Source organism: Paralichthys olivaceus, chromosome 24 (genome assembly GCF_024713975.1).
Source record: "Paralichthys olivaceus isolate ysfri-2021 chromosome 24, ASM2471397v2, whole genome shotgun sequence".
NCBI classification, from domain to species: Eukaryota; Metazoa; Chordata; class Actinopteri; order Pleuronectiformes; family Paralichthyidae; genus Paralichthys; species Paralichthys olivaceus.
Window position 1 is genome coordinate 13,630,955 of NC_091116.1, and position 22,415 is coordinate 13,653,369.

The following is a 22,415-nucleotide window of genomic DNA, read 5'->3' on the forward strand; positions in this document are numbered from 1 at the left end:
TACATAATACAGCCATAAGTCAGGCAAAAATCTCAAAAGCTGGACTTGCCGCATCTCTCCTGGACTCAACCTCAAGATAACACACGCTCTTAAAGTCAGCACGGCCTCTGCTCTGAAGACTCCGCTCTGCTCGCCACCAATGACTGTCTCGCTCTATAAAGTGTCCGACCAGTTTCAGAGCGCGCTGCGTCCTTGCGGCTGTCACCACTAAGAGCTTATTGCCGTGATTGATGACTGGCTTCAGATGACAACAACAAGCAGCGGTGTTTACTCAGGGCAAATTGCCCTTGTCTCTCATACCCCCGTCCATCTCTTTCTCCCCCCCCGTTGTCTCGTGCCATCTTTGGAATGAGATGGTCCACATGGCTGGATCTCTGGTTTCTGGATGGCTCCTCGTCCCTCGGGGTGGGATTAGCCCCTCAGACTGACAGCTAAACAAACAAATAGGCCAGAACTGGTCTTCGTGCTTGCCAAGGCTGCCTAGCAACAGGTAGGCAGGAGGATGGGATGCAATGCTTGGTATGTCGCAGCCAATGATGGCTGTAAAATGCCTGGACACAGTGTGAATATGTGGCCGTTATCAAAGCCAGTGCATTTCCAAATATGTGTGCAGGCTGCAGGATTAAACAAACTGTGGATGCAGGAGGAAGACTTAGAGGAAACATATTCTAATGACTATACCTCTGTTCATAAATCTATTAATAAATTCAATTATTCAGTTCTAAATCAATAACAAATAATTCCGCATGTAAAAGAAAGTGGGGGACAAAATTCCTGCATCCACAGATTTATCCAGCAAAGTTAATTTGCTTCTTCTTCGGGTCGTGCCCTTCTGTACTTTTTAAATAAAGAGGAACAGACAAACTTTACGGCGATGAAAACATATGGAACAAATTTGATATGCTGTTGATATCGCTGTTGCATCTAAGTCAGGACGTTGTCATCATGATAAAAAGTGAGAACAGCTGTTTCTTTGCCACCTTCTCAGTAGATTTTACGACTCTTGACTCGATCCATCTGAACAGAGTGAAGGCTCCGCATCCCTCTGACGGAGGGCGAGGGTTTGTGGCCCACTGAGCAGATAATCTGCTTTATAACAGACGCATCTTGTGCGTAGTGATCATCGTCATCTTGTCTGCTCGTGGTGGAAAACTTAATGAAATATCTGTGGAAATGGATATAAATTCTTTTTATGCAACAATTTCTCCAGCTATTTTTTTTTCCTCTGCTCCTCTTGTTCATGTTGTGCTCTGGATAAAAGAACCTTTGTTCAGCAACGTGCAAAATTTTGATTGCATAACTCTCCCGAGTTCAACTTTCTTGCAGGGGGACTGACTTTAAACAGGGGTGAGAGCGGAGCAAATCCAACAAGGCAGCTGTGATTTCGTCAAGACTGAGAGAGAGAGAGAGGGCAAGAGACATCATGAGATGAAGAGAGGGAGAGTGGGATTCCAAAGCAGAAAATGAGTCCCTGAGACTTTCCTTCCTGCTCTTGCGTTCTCTTCTCTCCACGCCGGATGGCAGAAGCGAAGCATGTCGGATCACTGTAAGGTGCTGTAACGGCTTCCCGATTTCGCCTCAAATGATGTGAAAGTCATTGCCAAGCCATGCGTGCCGGTGTGAGGAGAAAAAAATGACTGGCTCCTCTTCTCACTGTTAATCAAAGCTGGGGTGGCAGAGCGTTTCACAGACGGAAGCCATACATAAAGATATGCTTGTTCACCGCACTCCCTCCCTCGTCCTCCCCCCTCCTCTCTTCCTCACACTGTCTTTTTCTCCGACACCACCTCCTCACCCCTTCCACGTCTCCCTCACTCTGACGGCCCAGTCACCAAAGCATCAGACAAATGAATGCTTCCTCCGTCGTCCTCTCTTTCATCAGCGCTTCCCACCTTTTCATCAGCGCCCATAAAGCAGTGGCAGTCACCTATCCCTGGCAATCGCCTCTCAGCTGCCTGAGTGATGAGACAGAGGTGGCAGAGTTCACTAAGCGCTCTTATGGCAGAATGGATGTTACTGGGTCAGGGGGTCACTCGCACATCTCATTACACAGCGTACACAGACACACAAACCTGTGCACCTGCATGTGGGGGGGGGGGGGTGTGCATACAGGGAAAATACATTGAACATCCTGCAGCATAAGATTCAGGGACAGTGCACGTGAGAGTGAATGAATGCAGCAGGGGCAAATGAATTCAGAGGATGTTTGAATATCTAGAAATAAAATAACAACTGAAATCGACTGGGCCTCGACTGTTCCTAGAAAACGGCTTGTTAACATAACTGCTGCTGCTCCGGAGCCAAATTGAGTTTCTGCACTTCCAGTTAATTTATGTATTCACACTAATTAGGTGAACTCATAGCTCTTTTATTAGCGTCTTCACCGCCCTAAACAGACATGAATCTTTTCTTAGAATCACAGCATTGAGTAATAACCTTGTGTCTAAACACTGAGAAGCATCCAGCAGAGATGCTTGCTGCATTGTGCACCGGCGCACAAAGCCTTCCTTTCATGCCTCTGTGCGTCACGGGCCCGAGTCATGTCAAATAGATTCTACGTGGCATCCATCTTCAAGATCTTCTGACCGCTATTGGGTTAGAGGTGAGCAAAACAACGCGGCGAGAAAGCAATTTCATATTTGACATCAGAGCATCATGAGGCAGCGCCGGGTCGCTGGAAATCTGTGAGGACGTCTCTGAATGAACTGCAGCTAGAAAACAATGCTGCTGTATAATATGAATACAATTGAGCTATTAGGAAGGAGTCTGCTGTCCCGTCGGACGTGAGACTGCAACACTACTCTCCTGCCTTCCATCTCATTCTCATGTAGCGAATGGATGCAGGCGTCATTTAAACTAAAAGGGAATTAACTAAATTTTTCTTTGGCGAGTGTCCAAACCTGATTTGAGGAATTCCTCGTCTCGTACTTACAGTTGATGTGACATTTTAATAAAGCCGCAGGCGTGGAACGGAGACACTACCAGGAGCTCTTTGGAGACAAATAAGATTAAGCTCCAGTTTGTCCTTCCTCCTCCAGCTTGCAGAATACTGAGCTGTGCCTGTTACAGGATTGATTTAATTTGAATTTGCATAAACTTACATGAAATAGGGGCTGGTAAAAAGGTCACGGTGAATATATGGGATGTGTTTTAAAAACCGGCTCGTCTATTCTTTCCCCGGTGCTCCGCAAAAACCAAAGAAGAGCGATTTGGGGAGCGTTACAGCAGAACTGAGCAGCAGCTTGGGGAAAACACACGAGTCCTGAGCTTACACAACAGCCCTGCAGAGATGAAAAATCCATACTGTGCTAATTCTATAAGAGGAAAGCAGGAAGAAAAGAAGAGAAAGGAGGAACGAGGGATGGAGGAAGACGCAGACAGGAAGGAGGGGGCCACTTGGCTGCGATCCCCAGAACGCCCGCTGTGTGTGAGAAAGCAGCTGTGGCCTACTGAGGATTACATAATATACTGAGACACATGTGCACCGGCGTGCACGTACACACACACACAAGGATGCTTATGGATACATATGGATAATCACAGATTTACTGCTCGATCATTCATTGCTTCTTCCGTCGTTCTTTCCTCATCGTGTTCTCTCTGGAGGCCGACAGAGGAGTCACCGTGCTTATGTGTCTCTGACCACAACTTTAACAACCTTGTGTGGCAAGACTCTTCTCTCGGAGGCCGAAACACCTCCATCGCTCCACAGCCTCTTCTTCTTCTTCTTGTTCCTCGGGACACCATCTAACCTCTTCTTCTGTGACTGTCTGTCTGTGTGTGCTCGTCAGTCCTGGGGGGTTTCGAGCCCACCGGACTGTGAAATGCGAAACCTTGCAGCGGGGAGAATGTGCGTGCTCGGCAACTTCCCCCACCTCTGCACTCGGCGCCCCTCCCACCCCACTGATGGAGCCGCCGCCACCGCCGCCGCTGCTTCTGCCTGGGAAATGAGCATGCTATCGAGTCGCGACCAAGCAGTGGATATAAGTGGATTCCTCGGAGCACGGGGGTTTGCATATGGAGGTCGCACCAGAGCGCTCCCTGCTGCTCCTTCCATATTTAGAAACATCGGAGACACGTACAATCTGCACACATCCACGTATAGAAGCCCATAATGCACTGTGCAGCAACATACAGACACTTCGCTTGGGTAGGCATCAGGCACTCAGCGCACGTGTGTGTGTGTGTGTGTGTGTGTGTGTGTGTGTGTGTGTGTGTGTGTCCCGAGGGATAATATATGTGTTGGAGGGGATGGAGTGTGTCCTGAGGTCAATGACAGACAGCCATTTGTGTGGTGTCCTGTTACATCCGCCCCATCAGGGCCAAGTGCTGAGAGTGAAGCCACATCATCAGGGCATCATGAAAATATATCACATCAGGCTGAAACTCCGTCCAGATGTTTCGTCTCTTTTAAATTTTCAGCATCTAAACGCTCAGACGATGCCGCTAAATGTTTGACTATATCAGAGCAAATTCCAGTTTACAAAGGAGCATAACAAGTGCTGGAAATTGCAGCCAAGATAACGAGCCAATTCTGTCGCTGTGAAGACGCAACACAACACGTGTGCTCTTTGCTTTGAAGGAAACCGTGTTCCACAAATAATGAGTAAGTTCTGATCAGCCCCGCTTGTTCCAAATCCAGCTCAGCCCCGCTGCTTGTTCCTCCTCTGAACAAGCGACTGTACTGGGATTTGGAATCGAGACAGCACAGTTCAGTTTGGCACCATTAGGTTCAATAATGGAACAAATAGCAGCCTCAAATGTGCCATCTGCAGACCTCCAAAACACTTTCCCCCTTTTCTACTCCCCGTCCTTCCATAACCGCCTGAATCCTGCCTCACAGACTCCAACAGGGGACACAGTCTTCATTCTTGCCATCGCATCTCAGGGAGCCATTTAAGGGCCGACGACAACGGCCTCCTATCTCACCATCAGACACCATAAAAGCATCAAACTCTAAATTGTGCCAGGAACACAGAGGGGATTGCTCAAAGTGCGGGTCCTCGGCTGGAGACGGAGCTTTTAGGGCGAGCCGCGGCTCATAACTCCTGTGTTCAGTGGGTCTCACTGGCATCTTCATGTGGCCACAGTGAACTCACATGCTGGTTCACCAAGAACACGTCTGTGCTGCGCGAGGAGAGAGGGGGCATGTCATGGTCATGGTGCCCGGAAGAACACGACTAAATCTTGTTTTCCTGAAGAAGGACTTGTAATGAGACACAAATGGCTTTTTAAACTCCATGAATGGTGATTTGTTTGATTGTGCTCTTATTTTGAATTAGAATGATGATGGCATGAAACTGACACAGGCCGAAGGTGCAAGATCATCTGGATCTTATTTTTTTGTGAGTTTATTCTGAAGCCAGGACAGTACAGAACAATTGAGGTATTAGTCCATAAAAATGATTACGGTCTAATGTAAAATAATACACACTGTGCATATCAGCTTGGTTGTGATCAATTAAACTGCATCCTAATGTGTTTAAGAGACAGTGAGTGTCTGTAATTCCAAAATGGACGTTGTCTCAGGGAGGAAAAAGCTGCAGACAGTCAAAGAAAACTGACATTTCCAGTCTCCACAGATAAGAGCTCCCTCAGCCTTGTGCCTACACATGCAGCTCCCTCCCTCCCTCCCTCCCTCACATTTGCATCAGGTATTGATTTTTGATATGGAGGCTGTGGGTGAGGAACAGCACAGAGTGCACGTAGGCCTATGCAATTTAAAATCCACTGACAGTGAAGGCTGGGAGTTGGAGACTTGTTATGAAAAGATGCGTCGGTGGGCGAACAGTAGGATGCCAATTAGGCTGCTCAGACCACAACGAATGGATGTGCGTGGTCACGCACCGGTTTCTCTCTCCCTCCCCTCTGTCATGCATGTTACACAGGGAGCAGAGAAGTGGGAAAAGCTGGAGCTCCTATTGCAGGAACAATACTGGCATCAGGTTTCCCCTTTAATGATTTTTTTGCCTGGTCTGTCAAGTGCAGCATGGAAATCATCATCACCATCACAGCAGCAGCAGCAGCAGCAATGCAGGTGGGCCGGCGGCTGCATGGCCCTTATTTGAGCTTAAGAATGAAAGGATAGGAGGGTTGTTATAGAGGAAGATGGTGCTTTTACGCATGAATTTACGATTTAATGGTGCCAATGCAAAGATAAAGTGGAACAGAAGCGTTTAAAGCTGATATTTTAAGCATTTTTATGCCACGAAAATCGTTTTCCTACAAGTAGCAGTGACATTAGAAACTGTTTTAATGTCTGGAGGATGCACACAACAAACACAGCAGGTGTCACAGTTCACTTCACTGATGTCAAATAAGAGCAGAAATGGCTGCGTAAAGTGCCGGCGCATCCATCAGCATGTGGCCGCGTGGATCCCTGCGCTTTCCTCTTAATATTCACCCACTGAAGTTGTGTGTGTGTGTGTGTGTGTGTGTGTGCGTGTGCATGCAGATGACTGTAATTCTTTTTCCTACCCGGCCTTCTTCGCACATTCTTTCACCCCTGCATTTAAATATGGTACAAAGCCAGACATGTTAGGAAATCTATTATGAATAAGAGAAGGGACCTCTCCGCATGCACGGGCTTCACAACTCAGTAATCTGAGGGATGCAGATCTATTATTCACGACCAATCCAGTCCCTATTATGGGATTCACATCTTCATCTTCCCAAATCGGATTTGACAGCTTTATTACGCGCCGGCGTGCGTTCGCATATCATCCACTTTGGTATCTCTCGGAAAGAAATGTCAGATATATGAGAGAGAGGAAGCATCAACTCCACACACGCATCCACGCTGTGGGGAGGAAAAAAAAAGTTGACGCCCGCATCCCGAGCGCGCACATCATCATCGGGGGGCAGTGTGCGGTGAAAGCTCCGCAGTAAAGGAGGAGGCTGGAGCTGAAAGTTGAGACGTACCTGCTGCCAGTTCTCCTCCAGCGACGGCATGGCCGAGAAGTAGCCGGTGTCGTGGACGAGCTGAAGTTCCTGAAAGATACTGTGGTTCGCCAAGACGTCCATGCTGACGCGCGGTGATGGGGAAACAAGAACGATCCACAGATAAAAATGCCTCCTGTTCTCGGTTGTGTCACACCTCTACATCCACTTCTCTCATATTAGTCCGTGAGAGGAGCTTAGTGGTTCGGTGTGGCGGCTGCAAACGTGGCGGTTACGGTCCTGGCACCTGCGCGCATTATCGTACTCGGTGCGTAAAAGCGACTGGAGGTGATGGAGGCTCCATGCGTGGACGCGTGTTGCCAAAATAGACACTGATAGGGAGCCAGAGCCGGGGAGGGGCTTGGTAAACGAAGGGGCGTTATCTGCTTTGTCAATCAACCCCCCCCCCCCCCCCCCCCCCCCTGCTTGTCCATTTAAGGCAAATGGGCGGCGGAGGAGTGATTAGTGCGGAGCTGGAGCGTGGAGAGGCGGGGATTGGCGCATCCAGCGGTCTGGATTGGCTCCTGCGACACGTCACTCGTGCCAAATATGGGCTCGATAGGTGAGCTATTTATGGATGGGTATATTAGATTTGGAAAAAGGTCTGAAAGGCTAGTGTGAGAGGAGAAGCCGTGGTGTAAACATCATGTGCTCACAAACAGGAGCTGGAAACAGTATTAATAGGCTGCTATATTGTTCCACTGTATAAATATTTAATCATAATGAGCTGCAGGATCAGGCGTCAGGCTGCAGGAGCAACATATTCCTGTGCAATATGTGTTGCAGCTCTGCTTCATGATCAATTTGATATTTCAAAGCTGTGAATATTGTGTGTGATCAAGATTTAACAGATGATTTATTCCGGGATTTGCACACAAGTTGTTCTGTGAGGTTAAAAGTCAAAGTGTAACTTGTTATACTGACCCACATCGATGTGTGTGTGTGTGTGTGAGTCCGTGTGTGTGTGTGTGTGTGATGATGATAAATAAGGAACCAACTCTTCCTTGATATGTCTCGTTCGCTGTCCTGAGTAATGCCGCTGATTCGCTCGCCCCGTGTAAAGCCATTGAAATGGTACAGTGGTGCTCTCTCACTGTCTCACACACACACACACACACACACTCTGTTGTGGAGGTCTGTAATCTCATTACAGTGCAGGGGGCTCGGGTGGGGAGAGGCGGAGGGCCCCGGCTATACGATTTACTCGTGGCAGTTTGGGAGGAAGAGCTGAGCTCAGACAGACGAGGAAGCTCCCGCTGACATTTATCCACTGGACACAAGTCACACCGTCTCTCTCTCTCTCTCTCTCCTCTTTTTTCCCAGTGTCCTCTCTGCCTCTTGTCTGTCCCTCCTTCCCCTTTCTGCCCTTCACATGTTTGATTTCATTCCTCTCACTTCTCTACAACCCCACACCACAGTCCGTGTTTCACCTTGTGTGATGACAGAGACATGTAAATATCCGCCGCTGGGTCCAACTGATATGAAACAATAGAAAAGCAAACGACAACCTGTCCTGTTCAGTCCGTCATCACATGACCGAGGTGTAAAATATTTAAGAGATAAATCCTGTTATTTTTATGCATTGTTTATGAACTCCCTCAGATTAGAGAAGAGGCGGTGGAAAGTGAAGGGATGGTTTTATTCTCTGCAAAACAAGTTCATTGTCTCGTGTCACAAAGAACAACCGTGTTCACATCACAACTTAAAACCAGGACTCATGGCACTGACCGGTTAAACCCGAAGTCCACATGAACGTCTCGCAGCGACACACAGACTTTATTTACGATGGTATTTACTCACTTTTGCTTCATGAGAGCAGTTTACGTTCCACTGTTGAAAACAAGTTTGTTTTCCATCCTGCCACATTCATTAACGCTCGGTGCAAACGTGTCGGCTTCATTGCTGACACACACTAAAAATTTACATCCCCGACAGTATTTCACCACAGCAGAGGTGATTAACATCAGGGTCACGTAGGATTTTAGAAACACTGAGGTCCCGTCAAACAAACCTTAAACTGTAAATATAAGAAATCCATTTATTGAAATAATAAAACAGTTTTAATAGAATAATCTAAACTCCCCAGGTTGTTAAAGCTAAAAGCATTTGCATCCACAGTTACATAATCAGGAAGCAACCACAAGAAGTGACCAGTTACCAACAAATATCCTAATTATTGTTGTTATGCAGTGAAATTGTCAGTTTTTGATCAGGGAAATATATTATTTATTGAAGTTACACTTTAGTGGCACTGTCAGGTACATAGGAACATGAATACATGCTAAGAAATTCAGAATGAACCTGATACTCAGTCATGTTTGTCGTTATATAAAGCTCCATTAACAATTTAGACAGATGTAATCAGAGAGAAATATAAATATAATTGTAATCATTATTGTTTATAGCAGTTTCAATGTAAAAGTAATTTAACACTATCAGATTTAATGCATGACATGAAACACAACTGTAGAGCAGAGCTTAAGAGACTTTTTATGTTTATGTTATGGGTTTTGTTTTCCATGTTGTTTCATATTCATCCTCTTAAAACCTATCTTCCATTTAATTTTATCACCCCACCATAAAGACCAAACTTTATTCAAGCATGAGCCTGAATCTGTTGAAGCTGCAGCAGAAGAACTTCAGTTGTTTCATCCTCCAAGTTGCAGAAATAGTTGGTTTTGCCGCGTGTCGCCACACAACCATCGCCAGGAATTAGCCAAACGGCGAGCCTCGTGTTAGTGCCCCTCTCAGACGTGTGCAGCCCCCTACCCATCCTCCTCTTCCTCTTCCTCCTCGGCCCAAAGCCCATGCATATCATAGATTTTTAAAAAAGAGCTCACCATTATCCGTGGGCACACAGCGTTATATTGTGGATGCTGACATTGCTCTTACCTGGCAGTTGGTGCTTTTACTGTATTAATAATGGAGCAGGCACCATCCATCATGGGGATATGAGGCTGCTAATCATGTCAGCTCCCTGCATATTCACTCCTTTCATCAAAAGAGGAGGAGAGGCAGCGGGAGAGAGGCAGAGCAGAGAGGAGGAAACGCAGGAGAGTGACGGTGAGAGGCGGAGATAAACAAAGAGAGGATTTCTTTAAAAAACGATAAAGGAGAGGAAGAGGGAGACGGGACAATATCAATGTGCTGAACACATGACAGATGCCCTTGGCCTTTTGCTGAATGGCTTCCCTGTTGGCAGGAGTTAACCAGTGTATTTAAACAGGACAAGACGAATGGGACCTCTGCTCCCGCTGCTCACTGAACCAGCCCATTTCTATTCCAACTCACAGCCTTCCCCCATGTGGGAATGCTAATATGGTTAGCTGACATTGCCGGGGTTAAAACTTCATAACGGCATTTTATTGTAATATTCACTTCGCTGCGGCGCTCCGATTTTTCAAAACCGTTTCCTGGGGAACTTGTGCGGAGGGTGGTGGGTGTTATTCAGCGACACGGCGCAACAACAAAAGTTGTTTAGTACCTGGAACATTCAGGGATTATTCCCAAAGCAGTTTTACCTCTTTTAAACGAGGGTGAGACAACTAAAAAAGGGTGATTGACTCCTTTCTAACTGTCCCTGGTGCGTCACGTGACAGAACCTGAGGCGCTCCCTCACCTTAAAATTAGCGCCTTCTTCTTGATGTCATGGTTCCATCACTGACAAAAGCCAGATGTTAGCGGGTTTTGTGACCAGTGGAAAAGGGCCTTCAGAGAGGAGGACCAGCTCATGTCATCCATCAGTCTCCTGCAGCCAAAGGACCTTGAGCGCCAACGTTGTGCTTTTGCATCATTTTGCCTCATTTCGTTTAACGTGACAACCTCGAGCTCTGATGTGTTTAAGCGTAACATTTACACAAATTTGGTGCTTTTTCTTCCCCCTTCAAATTACCTCGGTGGAATATTATGATAAACCTTTATATTTAGAGGAAATAAAACCACACAAATTTGCTCCGAGCATCTGTCCTCGAGCTCGGCTTTCGCCAAGCCATCAGCGCAGAAGAGGAAATTTGCTCGTGATTGATGGGCCTGGTTAAATAAAGATAAGATTTTGAAAACGTGGCCATATGTCTGCCGTATGCACTGCCTCTCTTGGCTCCGAGCCTGGTTGCAGAACATTCTCAATATCCCGACGTCTTCTTCACGCCGCTCCTCCATAGGGGGAAGTACCGCAGGAGTGGGGGAGAAAGTTGAGGTGGGTGGAGGGGGTGGATTTCAGAGCGACAGGCTGAGGGAAGCGATAATGAGCACTCGGGGCTGTCTGGGGTGCAAACTCCTTCCCCGTGCGAGATAGCTGCAAGGGAAGGGAAGGCAGACAGGGGGGAGGGAGTGAAGGGAGTAAAGGGTGTAGGAGAAAGTGCCCTCTCAGCTGGGCGATGTTTGATGCAGCGATGCTGCTTCCTACGCCGGGAAAAAGAGAGTGGAAGCACAGCCAGTGAGGAGGCCAAGAGGGGCAGCTGGTAAGTGCCAATTAGGCGACGATGAGTGGGAGACGGAAATACCCATTTGCACACGCGCTCCTGCAAGCAGGCAGGGAGGAGCAGTGGGGAAGTGAAACAAATAGGTCCTAATCCCTGTCAGTTCTCCCACAGTCGCTCTTCTCTTCCTCAATCTGCCGCCAGCCTGTTAGGTAATGTCACATCAGTGTCGGCTTAAAATGAGGGTTATGATTCGCCGTTCCATTTAGATCTGTCTGCGTCTGGCCTCGTCTGAAGGCCACTGAAAGGAGTGTTTTGTACGAGCGTCTCACAGTATGCCAAAGGAGAATGGCCCCTGTCAGACGTCCAATTAGTGACTCATATATTTAGACCATGACACAGAAAACGATAACGCGAGAGAGGAAAGTGGAGCTTTGTAAAAGTTGGTAAAAGGGAAGCATGGAATTACTGGTCTTGGTCAGTTGGGTCGGGCGTCAATTGAGTCTTTTCTGCCAAATTGTTCCTTTTAAAACGATTCCTGTGCATAAACGGTGCCAGAACCAGACACACAACACAACCACAGTGAAATCACACCATGTGAGGAAAGGTTGGTGGAAAATATTTTATCAACAGGGAGACCTCAGGCCAGAGAGAGAAAAAATCAGCTGTCTCGGAAAAATGAAGCCAAACTCACCCAAAACCTAAGTTATATAAAATATCATCATCATTTCGGTACAGAAGTTCAGTATCATTCACTTCAGAATGCAGACGAGAGGAGCAGGGGATCAAACCACCGACCTTCCGGTTTGTGGACGACCCGTTCTAACTCCCGAGCCACTGAAAAAAAAATAAGAGAAAAGACGATTGTTGTAAAATATCATCAATTCTGCACAAATACTCCAGAATCATGCAGCTCACAACACGTCAGCATAATGGTAGGAGCAGTGTGTGTGTGTGTGTGTGTGTGTGTGTGTGTGTGTGTGTGTGTGTTGTCAGGAGGTGACCTGGCATAAAACAGAAATCATGAGGTCAGGAATAACACAGCTCGTCTATAGGGAGCTATGGCAACCACAGCCGTGGTGGAGCTTCTGACCTTGCTCATGGCAAAAGGAGAAATTTACATTTTACCTGAATTCAGCAGCCACAGGTGCACACACACAAACACACACACACACACACACACATCATCCAGCTGCATGATTTTCCTTTCACACTTCGTTCACATTAGATTGTTCAGCGGAATCCAAATTATCTTGATGGATTCACAATGGCTTCAAACGCAGAAGCGTCGTTTGTCATCAGGGTCACTGACAATGACTGAGTCTTTTCATGTCCGAGCTCCCAGTCGATCTCGTTTCCACGCACGCCGCGCATCTGAGGCCGCGGTAATTTCCCCCCGGCTGCTGCCTCAGATGCGCCCGCACCACACTGTGTTTTGTATATTCATGTGTGTACCTTCCTATCTTAATCCTAGCTATTACTCGCATGGCTGGCCATGTCAAGGGGAGATTTGCTCACTCACAGTGAATGGGCCAATATTGACAGCACGCCCACTGCATCAGCAATCAGTGTAAGGGCTTAGCGCACTGGATTCACAGGTCTGAGGCCGAATTCAATGAGGAGGGCGGCGTGTTGGAAAACAATCCTCGCAGGGAACCTGTGCAAATGCCAAATGTTACCCTTAGACTATCAAGAGTGATCATTTGACTCCGTGTCTTCCTGCTTCTAATGCTAATGCGCTCGATTGTATTTTCATGTCAGGTGAATTTCAGAGTTGCAAGACGAATGTCAGGTTTTTTTTATTTTCCATTTGCCTGGAGAAGTTTGGTGTTTTGCTTTTAAAATCCTTATTCCAAGGTCGTTTTGTGGAGACGTCCTCGTCGACATTCAGGCTGAGTTACCATAAGCTGTTATAACGAGGCTTGGGATTTATTGAAAACTCGAAACGTACAATTTCCAGTAAAGTGATCACATGTGCAGGAGTTCTTTAAAACCTGAAAAGATCCAAATTTAAATAAAGACAGGCCAGTTCCTCGGATCACCCATTTAGTGTGTCCTTGAAACAGCAAATGTTAAGTCTAATATGCAATATTCTTTTGTTTTGAAATTCTATTTTAATTGGATTATATCAAGGTCAACAACATATGAGGATATGAGATGAAGTAAAGACTGAACATTTTCTGTAAGACTCAGTTGTTGCAGAAAATAATAACGGGGAATTTAGGAAGGAGGAAACAAATAAAATACACTTACAAAAATAAAATGATAAAAGTTCTTTCAAGATAACTTTTATAGAGAAAATCAGGGAGAAAACTTCCAGTTCCCGAACCCAGTCAGAAAGTGGTCGTGAGTCATTTCATTTCAAATGTGGACTCAGGTGTCTTTAACAGCATTCCTCATCGGAGGGTGGGTTCTGTTGATATCGTTCTCCTTAGAGCTGCAGCTTCATCGCGTCTTGACCCCCGCACTGCATAAAGCCCCCTCCTCCACACGAGCTGACCAGCTCTGACAGCTGTCAGGGGTTAACCAGGGTTGTGTCAGCTGAGGTCAGGTCAAGTGGTTTTCTCTTCTTTTCTATTGGAATAAATTTAAAATCTTCATTTTGATGGGATTAGCGGGAGAGATAACCTGAGGTCAAGCTCTCCGGTGTCTTCCGCTTCAAGATCTGGGTCCGACTCCCCTTAATCCACTTTGCTGTAGTGTCCTTGAGCAAGACAAAAGCTCTGCAGTCGCTGCTCTGTAGCCACCAACCTCTGTGACCCCCCCCCTGTGAATGGATTCCTGCCCCGGTGTGATTCACTCCTGTTTGACTTCAGCTCAGTTCGTTTAAACTCTGTTTATTTTTTCCTTCTCTGTGCCGTTCGGCTCGATTCAGCAAAGCGAGAGAAAACTCTTGCTGTCGTTTATCAAACACGGCAGCGGCGTCTGGAGGAGCAGCTGGCCCAAACCCCAACTGATCTCTCCCTTATAGGGGTCAAAAGTTGACAAGACGCTCGCTCCCTCTTTCATCCCGCTTCTCGCTACATTTTCCAGAGGCATGTCACCACTTCAAAGGTGTTAGTGAAATGATTTGCAGACGAAAGCATCGCCGCCGCTGCTCCCCTCCCCCCCCCCCCCCCCTCTGCCTGGTTTGCAGTTGTCGCTGTCGCACTTTGTTTTGCTTAAATGGAATGATTGAGTCCTGGCTCGGTGACGCGTTTCAAGGGGGAAGCAGCCTCACATCGTTAGCGGTGACATTAGCAGGTGACAGCAGCAGCCGCAGAGCCGAGGTTCAAAGCGCCTTAGCGACGACGCAAACAGACGAGACGGGGGAGAGAACGTCAGAGAGAGAGAGAGAGAGAGGGAGAGCAAAGAGGAAAAGTGATATTTGGCTCATACAGACACATGTCCAAATTCTAACTCCAAAATAAAATGAAATACAAAATTAAGAATCAAATTCATTCACAGGTGGAAGAAGTTTATACTTTCTTTACTTGAGGAAAAGAGGAGAAAGACGTATTCTTCATTTTAATAAACTCAGGGACGGAGAATGTTTTGTTGCTTTGTCATTGATAAGTTTAACGTCTGTTGTGCGTGATATTCACTGATAGACACACAACAAGGAATCATCTTCTCTGTGTCATTGTCCATTTAGGTTGAAAGATAAAGAAACTGATAATCCCCCTCAAATACAATAAAGTCTGTTTTAAAAAAGTAAGAAGGAGAAAGTTCAGATATTGTGTTTTAAGTAAAGATTCTCAAGTTGAGTGACACTTTGCCCCACTAGCGTTGCAAGTAACATATTGTACGTTTAATTTTATGCCTGTGAATTATAGTTCTTTATTGTTACAGGTGATTATTTTTTGCTCTCAAAGAGCATCCTACTTTATATTTGCTCCTTTTTGGTGATATTTCAAAGCACAGCATGCAGAGATCAATACAGCAGAAAAAAAAACCCATGTAGGGTTGCATTTCCTCAATACTTCTCCAATCTCCCAAGTGCAGAGGCCGTGTATTCAGATACTGTAAATTCCCCTAAGACTATCGATTCAAGTTGCAGGTCGCACAGCCCGGCGCTCCGACAACACAGCACACTGACCTCAGGGCAGGCGCTAAAGTGAAGCCAATGCCGCGCAGCTGGACCATGAAGTTCTCCAAATAGTCTGAGTCGTGGCTGAAAACGCGTCGTGGTAATTTGATTAGCGGCAAAAAAGCGACAGGAAGGAGGATGTGTGGCCGCGTGATCGTCATATGATCGTGAGGTTGCACGCTCCAATCGTAACAAACCATTGGCTCTGTGATGTGGTGGATACTGCGTCTGTTGTGTGCTGCGGCGCAGACGGAGCGGGGAGAGGGAGGGAAAAGATGTTGAGACATAAACGAGAGGAGTTTTATTTGTTTGTTTTTTTCTGTTCATCAGGTCAGGCCCATTTTTTTTTTCCCCATTGCATGAACTCATTTCATTAAATCTCATCCTGACTGAATGATGAGGAAAACATGACGCCTGCACAGATGCAGGGAATTTGTCATGGGGGGGGGGGGGGGGTTTACAAACAGTAAACAAACTGCCTCCTCAAAGAGCGGGGCGTCTATTTATTTAGCAGAAAAACGCTCGACATTAGTGTTTAAATTGCTGCTGTAAATAGAGGCGGTCCACATTAACAGCCTCGTCCTCTGTGCATAATGCTCCAGGCGTCTGCGTGCCTCGTCATTACCGCCATTCCTGCTCCATTATTTTAACACCGAATCACCAAATCCCTCTTTTCGAATCCGTCCCCCCTCCCCTCCCCCCCTCCTGGTGGGGCTCGTACTTCAAACCGCTCTAAAATGAGCTTGCTTTGCCAGGCCGGCAGCTCGCCAGACCAATCATCCATCTGCAATAATAGAAATCTTCCTGCTGATGATAGACTGAGGCAATCACTGGGCCGGCTGAGTGGGCTCTTCAGTCTGGCCTCTCCACCCCTGCTGTTGGTTGATATCAGGGGAGGGCTGGGGGGAGGCTGGCACCGGTTTCTGGTGGGCAGGCCTGCGAGGGACATGGCCGGCTCGGAGTCTATATGAATACAAATGGAAAAAAACAAAAAAATCAATAAGAAAAACCAGATAAAAAGCTATAAAATGCTGAAGCACAATGTGTTTTTTCATTTTTTCCATACGCACACGGAGGACGTTTAGATTTCTTTAATGATTTAACCGTGAAAGATTTGTCGATGAATGAGCAGCCGTGCTCAGAAAGAGGGAAAACACGTTTAGAGTTGTTTAAAATGGATGGACAGTTTAACTGAACGACTTTCTAGAGCCGTTCATTTCCAGAAAATATCGTCCTGACGTGTTGTGTAGTCAGTGTGTGTGATCGTCGACTCGTTCACAACGACGGGGACATTCAGGCGAGGGGCGGAGCCTGTAGAGCATCAGGAGGCGGGACATGACGTATAAATTCTGCCGTGGAAACATCGGTGTTTTTATTCACACCAGCGTCTTCGTCTTCTTTGTGTATTTTACTTCCATCTCTTCCAGCCTCACGTCCGTCACACATTTGTGTTCTCACATTCATCCCCACTGGATGATTTCAGGAAAATGTCTGGACCTCAGTTCAGGTCTGAAATCAGCTTCTCTGTCACATGTTGTATTTCCCTGCTCCACCGCCGCAGGAAAACAGCTCGGCGTGGATTTATTCCTCATGCACTCCGGTAAGATTTGAGCAGGGTTTTATTGCCGGAGTATTTTCTCAGCCCATTGAAGAACATGTCATCCAGATAGAGACACTCCACTGATCTGGTGTTGCACTTTTCATTACTCACAAGAAATGCATTTTCATAAAGAAGCTGATGTCCTGATTTTAGTCCTTATTGTCGAGAGCTTGAATAATCTCTCAAAAATGCTGGGTCCTACTTTTCCCATAATGCAGCTCAGAAGCATCTTTTGTTAGACCTTTGTCCGACAACAGCTGCACATCGATATAAAAAGACTTTGGCACTGAACCAATCCTTTTAGATAATTCTTTTTCCTACGAGCGCGTCCTTCAGAGAGCTGCAAACCGTCATGTTTTCATTCGGACATGAAGAAACATTGTTTACCTGCCCCTACAAGTGTTTATTCACGACTCCTCGACTGGGAGGCCGTACCACTGGACAGCCATCGAACCGCCGAAGCTTCTTTCATCCCCTCATTATTCCTCTCTCAACCTTCCTCTATCTCGGCTCCCTGCTTCTCTCCACGCCCCGAGCACCTCTATCCCTCAATCATCCCCAGCTCTCCACACCTCCACTTCGACCCCGCTCCATCGCTACATCCATCCCGCCACCTCTCCGCCGCGTTCATCTGCATGGAGAGTGTCTCATTCCGCCATGGCTAATTGGCTCTAATTAGAGCCATTCAGCAGGGGTTAATCAAGGATGACTTACGCAGATTATGACTGGTGAGGTGAGGAATCCGGGGCAACAGCCAGCCTATGTGCCACGCCGGCAGGCACGTACCTCTCCTCCCAACGCGGCCCGGGGACTTGGCACAGACAAACGTCTTTTAACTGATGCAGTGATTTGATGTTTTTTAGGATTTCTCTCAGAAATGGTACCTGGTGGAAAAGAATTTAAGACACTCACGCATGTTCAGACATATTTTCTTTTGCAAATCAGTGGGGCTCATGAAAGATGAGATTTAAAATCTGTGATCGACAGATGCACAGATTTGTCAGGATATTAGACATTTAATATTTAAAGTTACTGGTTGCTGAGGACTCAACGTGGAAGAAGATTAAGATCTGTAAGACCTACTTTATATTTGATGTGTTGAATCGTAGATTTCTGGTCGTAGGTCAACTGCAAAATGTTTTTAGTGTCACATCTGCATCCTGCTGGAAGTAGCACAACCTATTTTTACTTTGTAGGTGTCCCGAAAATTCGATCTCTCAGAAAGTCCAAAGACTTAAGTTTGGAAACCACTGATCCAAAGAGTTGGATTTGGACTCTGGAAAAAAATGAAGGGTATCTAGTCCAACAGACCATTTATGGACAACACACAGGAGGACCGATAAAAAGAGCAATAACCTTCTTTTTAAGAGAGGTTTAAAAGCTCTGAAGATGTTTATGTGAGTGCACAGAGCTCATCTCGCTCACATACCTGGAGCGTCTTAACTGTCGAAACATGGCTTGATTTTAAAATTCTCCATCCGGCGTCTCAGTTTAGAGAAACCAGACTGAGACATTTGTCCGTATCATGAGACAGCGGACACAGTCATCGTCACGTTGCGGAAATGCTTTCAGTGCAGGTCTGCGAAATTACCACCTGACATGTTTCTTCTTCACACGCCTCATATCGGCGCAGAATGCACAATGCAATATCGCAGGTCTCTTTATTGCCTTCCCCTGTTCTTATATAAAGAGGCCGTGGTAATTATTTAGGAGGGCTGTACAGTGCTGAGGTCCCTGTGGGAATGGAAACATTATGGCTGTGTCCCACACACACACACACACACACACTGGCATACTGGACAGAGAGTAATGGCCCAACCCCTGGCGGTAATGGCCCCTCTTTCTGCATGTGAGTGTGCGTGCACGATGGGATCCGTGTATCCATCTGAGCATGCTCCCGCCGAGTCTATTTGATGTGACTAGTCCATTAGATTTTCAATGGGCTCCTACACCATAATCCTGAATACACTAAGGTTTTTTTCGCCGGGCTCTTCATTGGAAGTGCCCCTCAGTACAGATTGCTCCTGTCACCGTTGAAGCAGACAAATTCCCCCTCATATCCTCTGCATATGGGATGGGATTGTCTCGTTATGGCCCTGTTACATTCCCCCATGGCAACATTAGCCGGCGGCTGTAAAAAGACTATTAGGACCCAAATCATTCTGGACTGGGGCAAAGAGAAGTTAGCGAGGGCTGATTGGAAAGAGAGAAGAAGACGTACAAAGAGACAAAGTGAGAGAGAGGTGGATTAGGTGGTGTGATGCGAGAGGGCTGTGAGTCATTGTGGAGACTTCTAGTGTAGCTCCACAGGCACACATGAAACCTCACATGTACACACACAGTAAATATAAAATAGATACTTGTTTATACTCTGAGAGAGAATTTAAACCTGCAGCTGTTACTCACAACTTTCCTGTACTTCTACAAACTCTTAGATTTGACTTTGGAGAGCCTGGCCCTCAAAGTTTCAATCAATCTTCGTTCGTCCTACGACTGAACTGGACAGACGGATATCGTCCCTGGAATCTGATGGTTATTCTCCCAGTTTGCGGGATCACAGCTTCTCCCACATCTGCTCCAGTTGTTCCTACAGCCCCTCGTACGTCTCGGTCTCAGCTCCGTCGTCCTAAACCACTTGCGTGTCTCACACGGGGACATTAACTTTTCTAATCCATGTTCTGCACAGATGTACGCATTGGATCTTGTGCTCTGGGCCTGCTCTCGGCCCAAACATATATATATATATATATATAAATATATATGCACTGCACGCTCGCACACACTCTACAGCAACATAGCCACCCTAATCCACCGCAGCCAATCAATAAGCACTTGACAGGTACTGAAATAAAATATAGAGAACAGCACTAGCCCGCTGCTTCTTCTGCTCCATTTAAACTGCAGTTTGACAGCCGAGGAGAGAGGACGGGGAGAAGCATTCGGAGATGTCTCGATTGGCCCTGACACGGGGGCTACTATAGAGGAGCTGAATATTTGGCCGCACAAATCTCGATTTTTATCAAGTTAGTTTTGTGTCTTATTGACCCACAACTGTCTCCTTTTTTTTTTTTTTTTTTTTATGGCAGAACCGATCGATAATTTCAAATATACAACTTGTTTGACTCGCCGCTCTGGCAAGTTCGTGGAGGAAACGGGTTAAAGAGATTGGCCGATCCTTCACTCAGAAGCAAAAATGACACTTAGGACTCAGTAATATGCAAAACTACCTGAGTAGACAGATGGCACGGATATCTGCCAGAACATATCCGCTTCCACCTGTGTGGACACCTGGTTTCTGTTGTTTTTGGTTGTTTTTTTCCTTCAAGGAAAAAGAAACGCGTCCCTAATTGTTTTTTGCACCCTTTCCCTCCCTCTGTCTCGTGTGGCAGATGAGGATCCAGAGCTAATGTCCCTCTTCCATCACGGCTCCTCTCCAGCTGCATAACGCTGATTGGAGCTGGAACCACCTCATGATTGCACTCTCTTATTGGGAGCAACAAAAAAAAAAATCAACCCTTATTTAATTCATTCTGCCTATCTCTCCCTCCCCATCTTCTAGTGTTTTGCGAGGTGGAAATTGGAAACGCCCCGTGAATGCGTCAGGGAGACATCCCAAACAGAATCGAGGTGCCATTACCCCGATGGCTGAATCACAGTGGGGCTGAAAAATATCCGGCTTGCTCTCTCTCGCTCAATGATTGTCTCATCAGCAGGAGTAATTTGGGTTTCTGGTTATCGCGTCATTTCTGACGAGTGGCAGAGACGTAATTACTTCTCTCCGCAGACAGAGAACAGATGAGGAATTGGGGAGTAATTAATAACTGGCTGGTACCCGGCTGGAGAGGATGCTACCTCACAACAACGCCGCCGCCTCCTCCGAGAGAGCCTTTTCTCAGTGTGAGAAACGAGTGGGCGCAAGCTCGAGTAGCGAAGCCTGATGGATCAGCAACAGGCATTTCAGAGAGAGAGAGAAAGAAAAAGAAATGAGATAGCAAGGTAAGAGCGAAGGACGCGGGAGGAGGGAGGGAGCAGAGGGAAGAAGATGAGATGGAGGAGTGATAGGAGCCGGGGAGCGAAGAAGAAAGAGCGAAGATGGGGGATGAAGTGGACGCTGAGGGGACAGATTGGCCTCGGCTTTAGTGCACCTGAGAAGAAATGAGAGAGGAGATCGGCAGACGGGTGAAAAGAGGAAAGAGATGCTAGGCTAGTTGAGAAGATGCAATAAGCGAAAGTGACAAGTCTTCACTTTTGATAGGAGGCTTTAAAACGGGCCTTTTCTCAGCTCGTGTGGAATAAATCAAGAATATATTACAGAAGGATTCACTTCTTCTTTTCTCACTGACCCTTTTCATTTCCTCACCTGCGTTTGAATAATGTTTGTCTCTTCCGCTCCCATCTCCGCCATGCATAGATTATTTTGTGAAGCTCGCCTGGCAACCGCATTCACTGCGCTGCCCGCGCTTCCTCTTATCTTATCTTGTCCGTCTGAGGCTTCAGCCTTGACAACACATTAGCCTGCTCTTAGCTGTCCAGCACAACCTCTTTCTCTGTTTCTCTGTTACATCGACCAATCATCAGCGAAAATATAAGAAAAGTCATTTTTTTTAGTGTTTCTATCAGATTCCACTCTTCTGTCTGCTCGTTTCATTCAGTCTCGATGTGGAAGTTTTTATTCTGCACCACCTTCTCCTCTGCATCTCCCCTTTCTGTTTAATAAGATCTTGGCGTTGGCGGCAGCGGGATCGTGTCTGCTGTCGGGTGCCAGCAACGGAGCAAGATGATCGGCGCTTGTCAAAATACGATCTGGAAGCTTAGGTGAAGTCAACAAGATGAGAGACGGTATCTGAAGGGCCGGGCGATGATGTTTACCTGTGTGACTGCAGTGTAATACACACAAACACGCACATAACACACACACACGCAGTGATAGTTATCTACCACACACAAACACACACGTGCACAATGATGGCTATCTTCCACGCGGGAGAAGCTGATAGCAATCCCACGTATTCGCACACACTCGCGCTGTGATTGGCCGTTTTCGCCGCAGCCGAGTGACTCCTCTTCATGAGATCCTGTGATGAATGTCGCCGTAATATTCAGAGAAGCACAGGGCAGCACAAAGACGGATTCAAAGGCAGGGAAAGGTAAATGAGTTTGAACGCAGTGAAGAGCCTCACATTGTTCCAGGACCAATCAATCGCTCTCATCAGGCTCTGTGAGAGGGTTTATTAACGATTCAGGATGCAGACGGCCCCGTTCCGACCATTAGCTGATTCCTGCTCTGTGTCTTTTCTACATCTGCCGGTCCAATATTCTCCACCAATCAGAGGGCTCTCTGCAGATCAGGGCTAACCTAAAGGGGAATCGATGGAGCAATACGATCCTG

General features: G+C 46.7%; 1 protein-coding gene and 1 long non-coding RNA gene across 3 annotated transcripts in view; one reads left to right on the top strand and one right to left on the bottom strand.

The window, feature by feature from the left end:
- Window positions 1–7,312, bottom strand: part of LOC109640579 (Krueppel-like factor 7) — a 34,470-nt gene extending 27,158 nt beyond the window's left edge. Inside the window, exon 1 of the mRNA XM_069521359.1 lies at window positions 6,922–7,312. Coding sequence (XP_069377460.1) covers window positions 6,922–7,023 — 102 coding nt within the window. The 5' untranslated portion in view covers window positions 7,024–7,312. The remainder of the gene's footprint in view (window positions 1–6,921) is intronic.
- Window positions 1–22,415, top strand: part of LOC138407107 (uncharacterized) — an 87,230-nt gene that overhangs the window by 35,196 nt on the left and 29,619 nt on the right. The gene's annotated exons all lie outside the window — the stretch shown is intronic.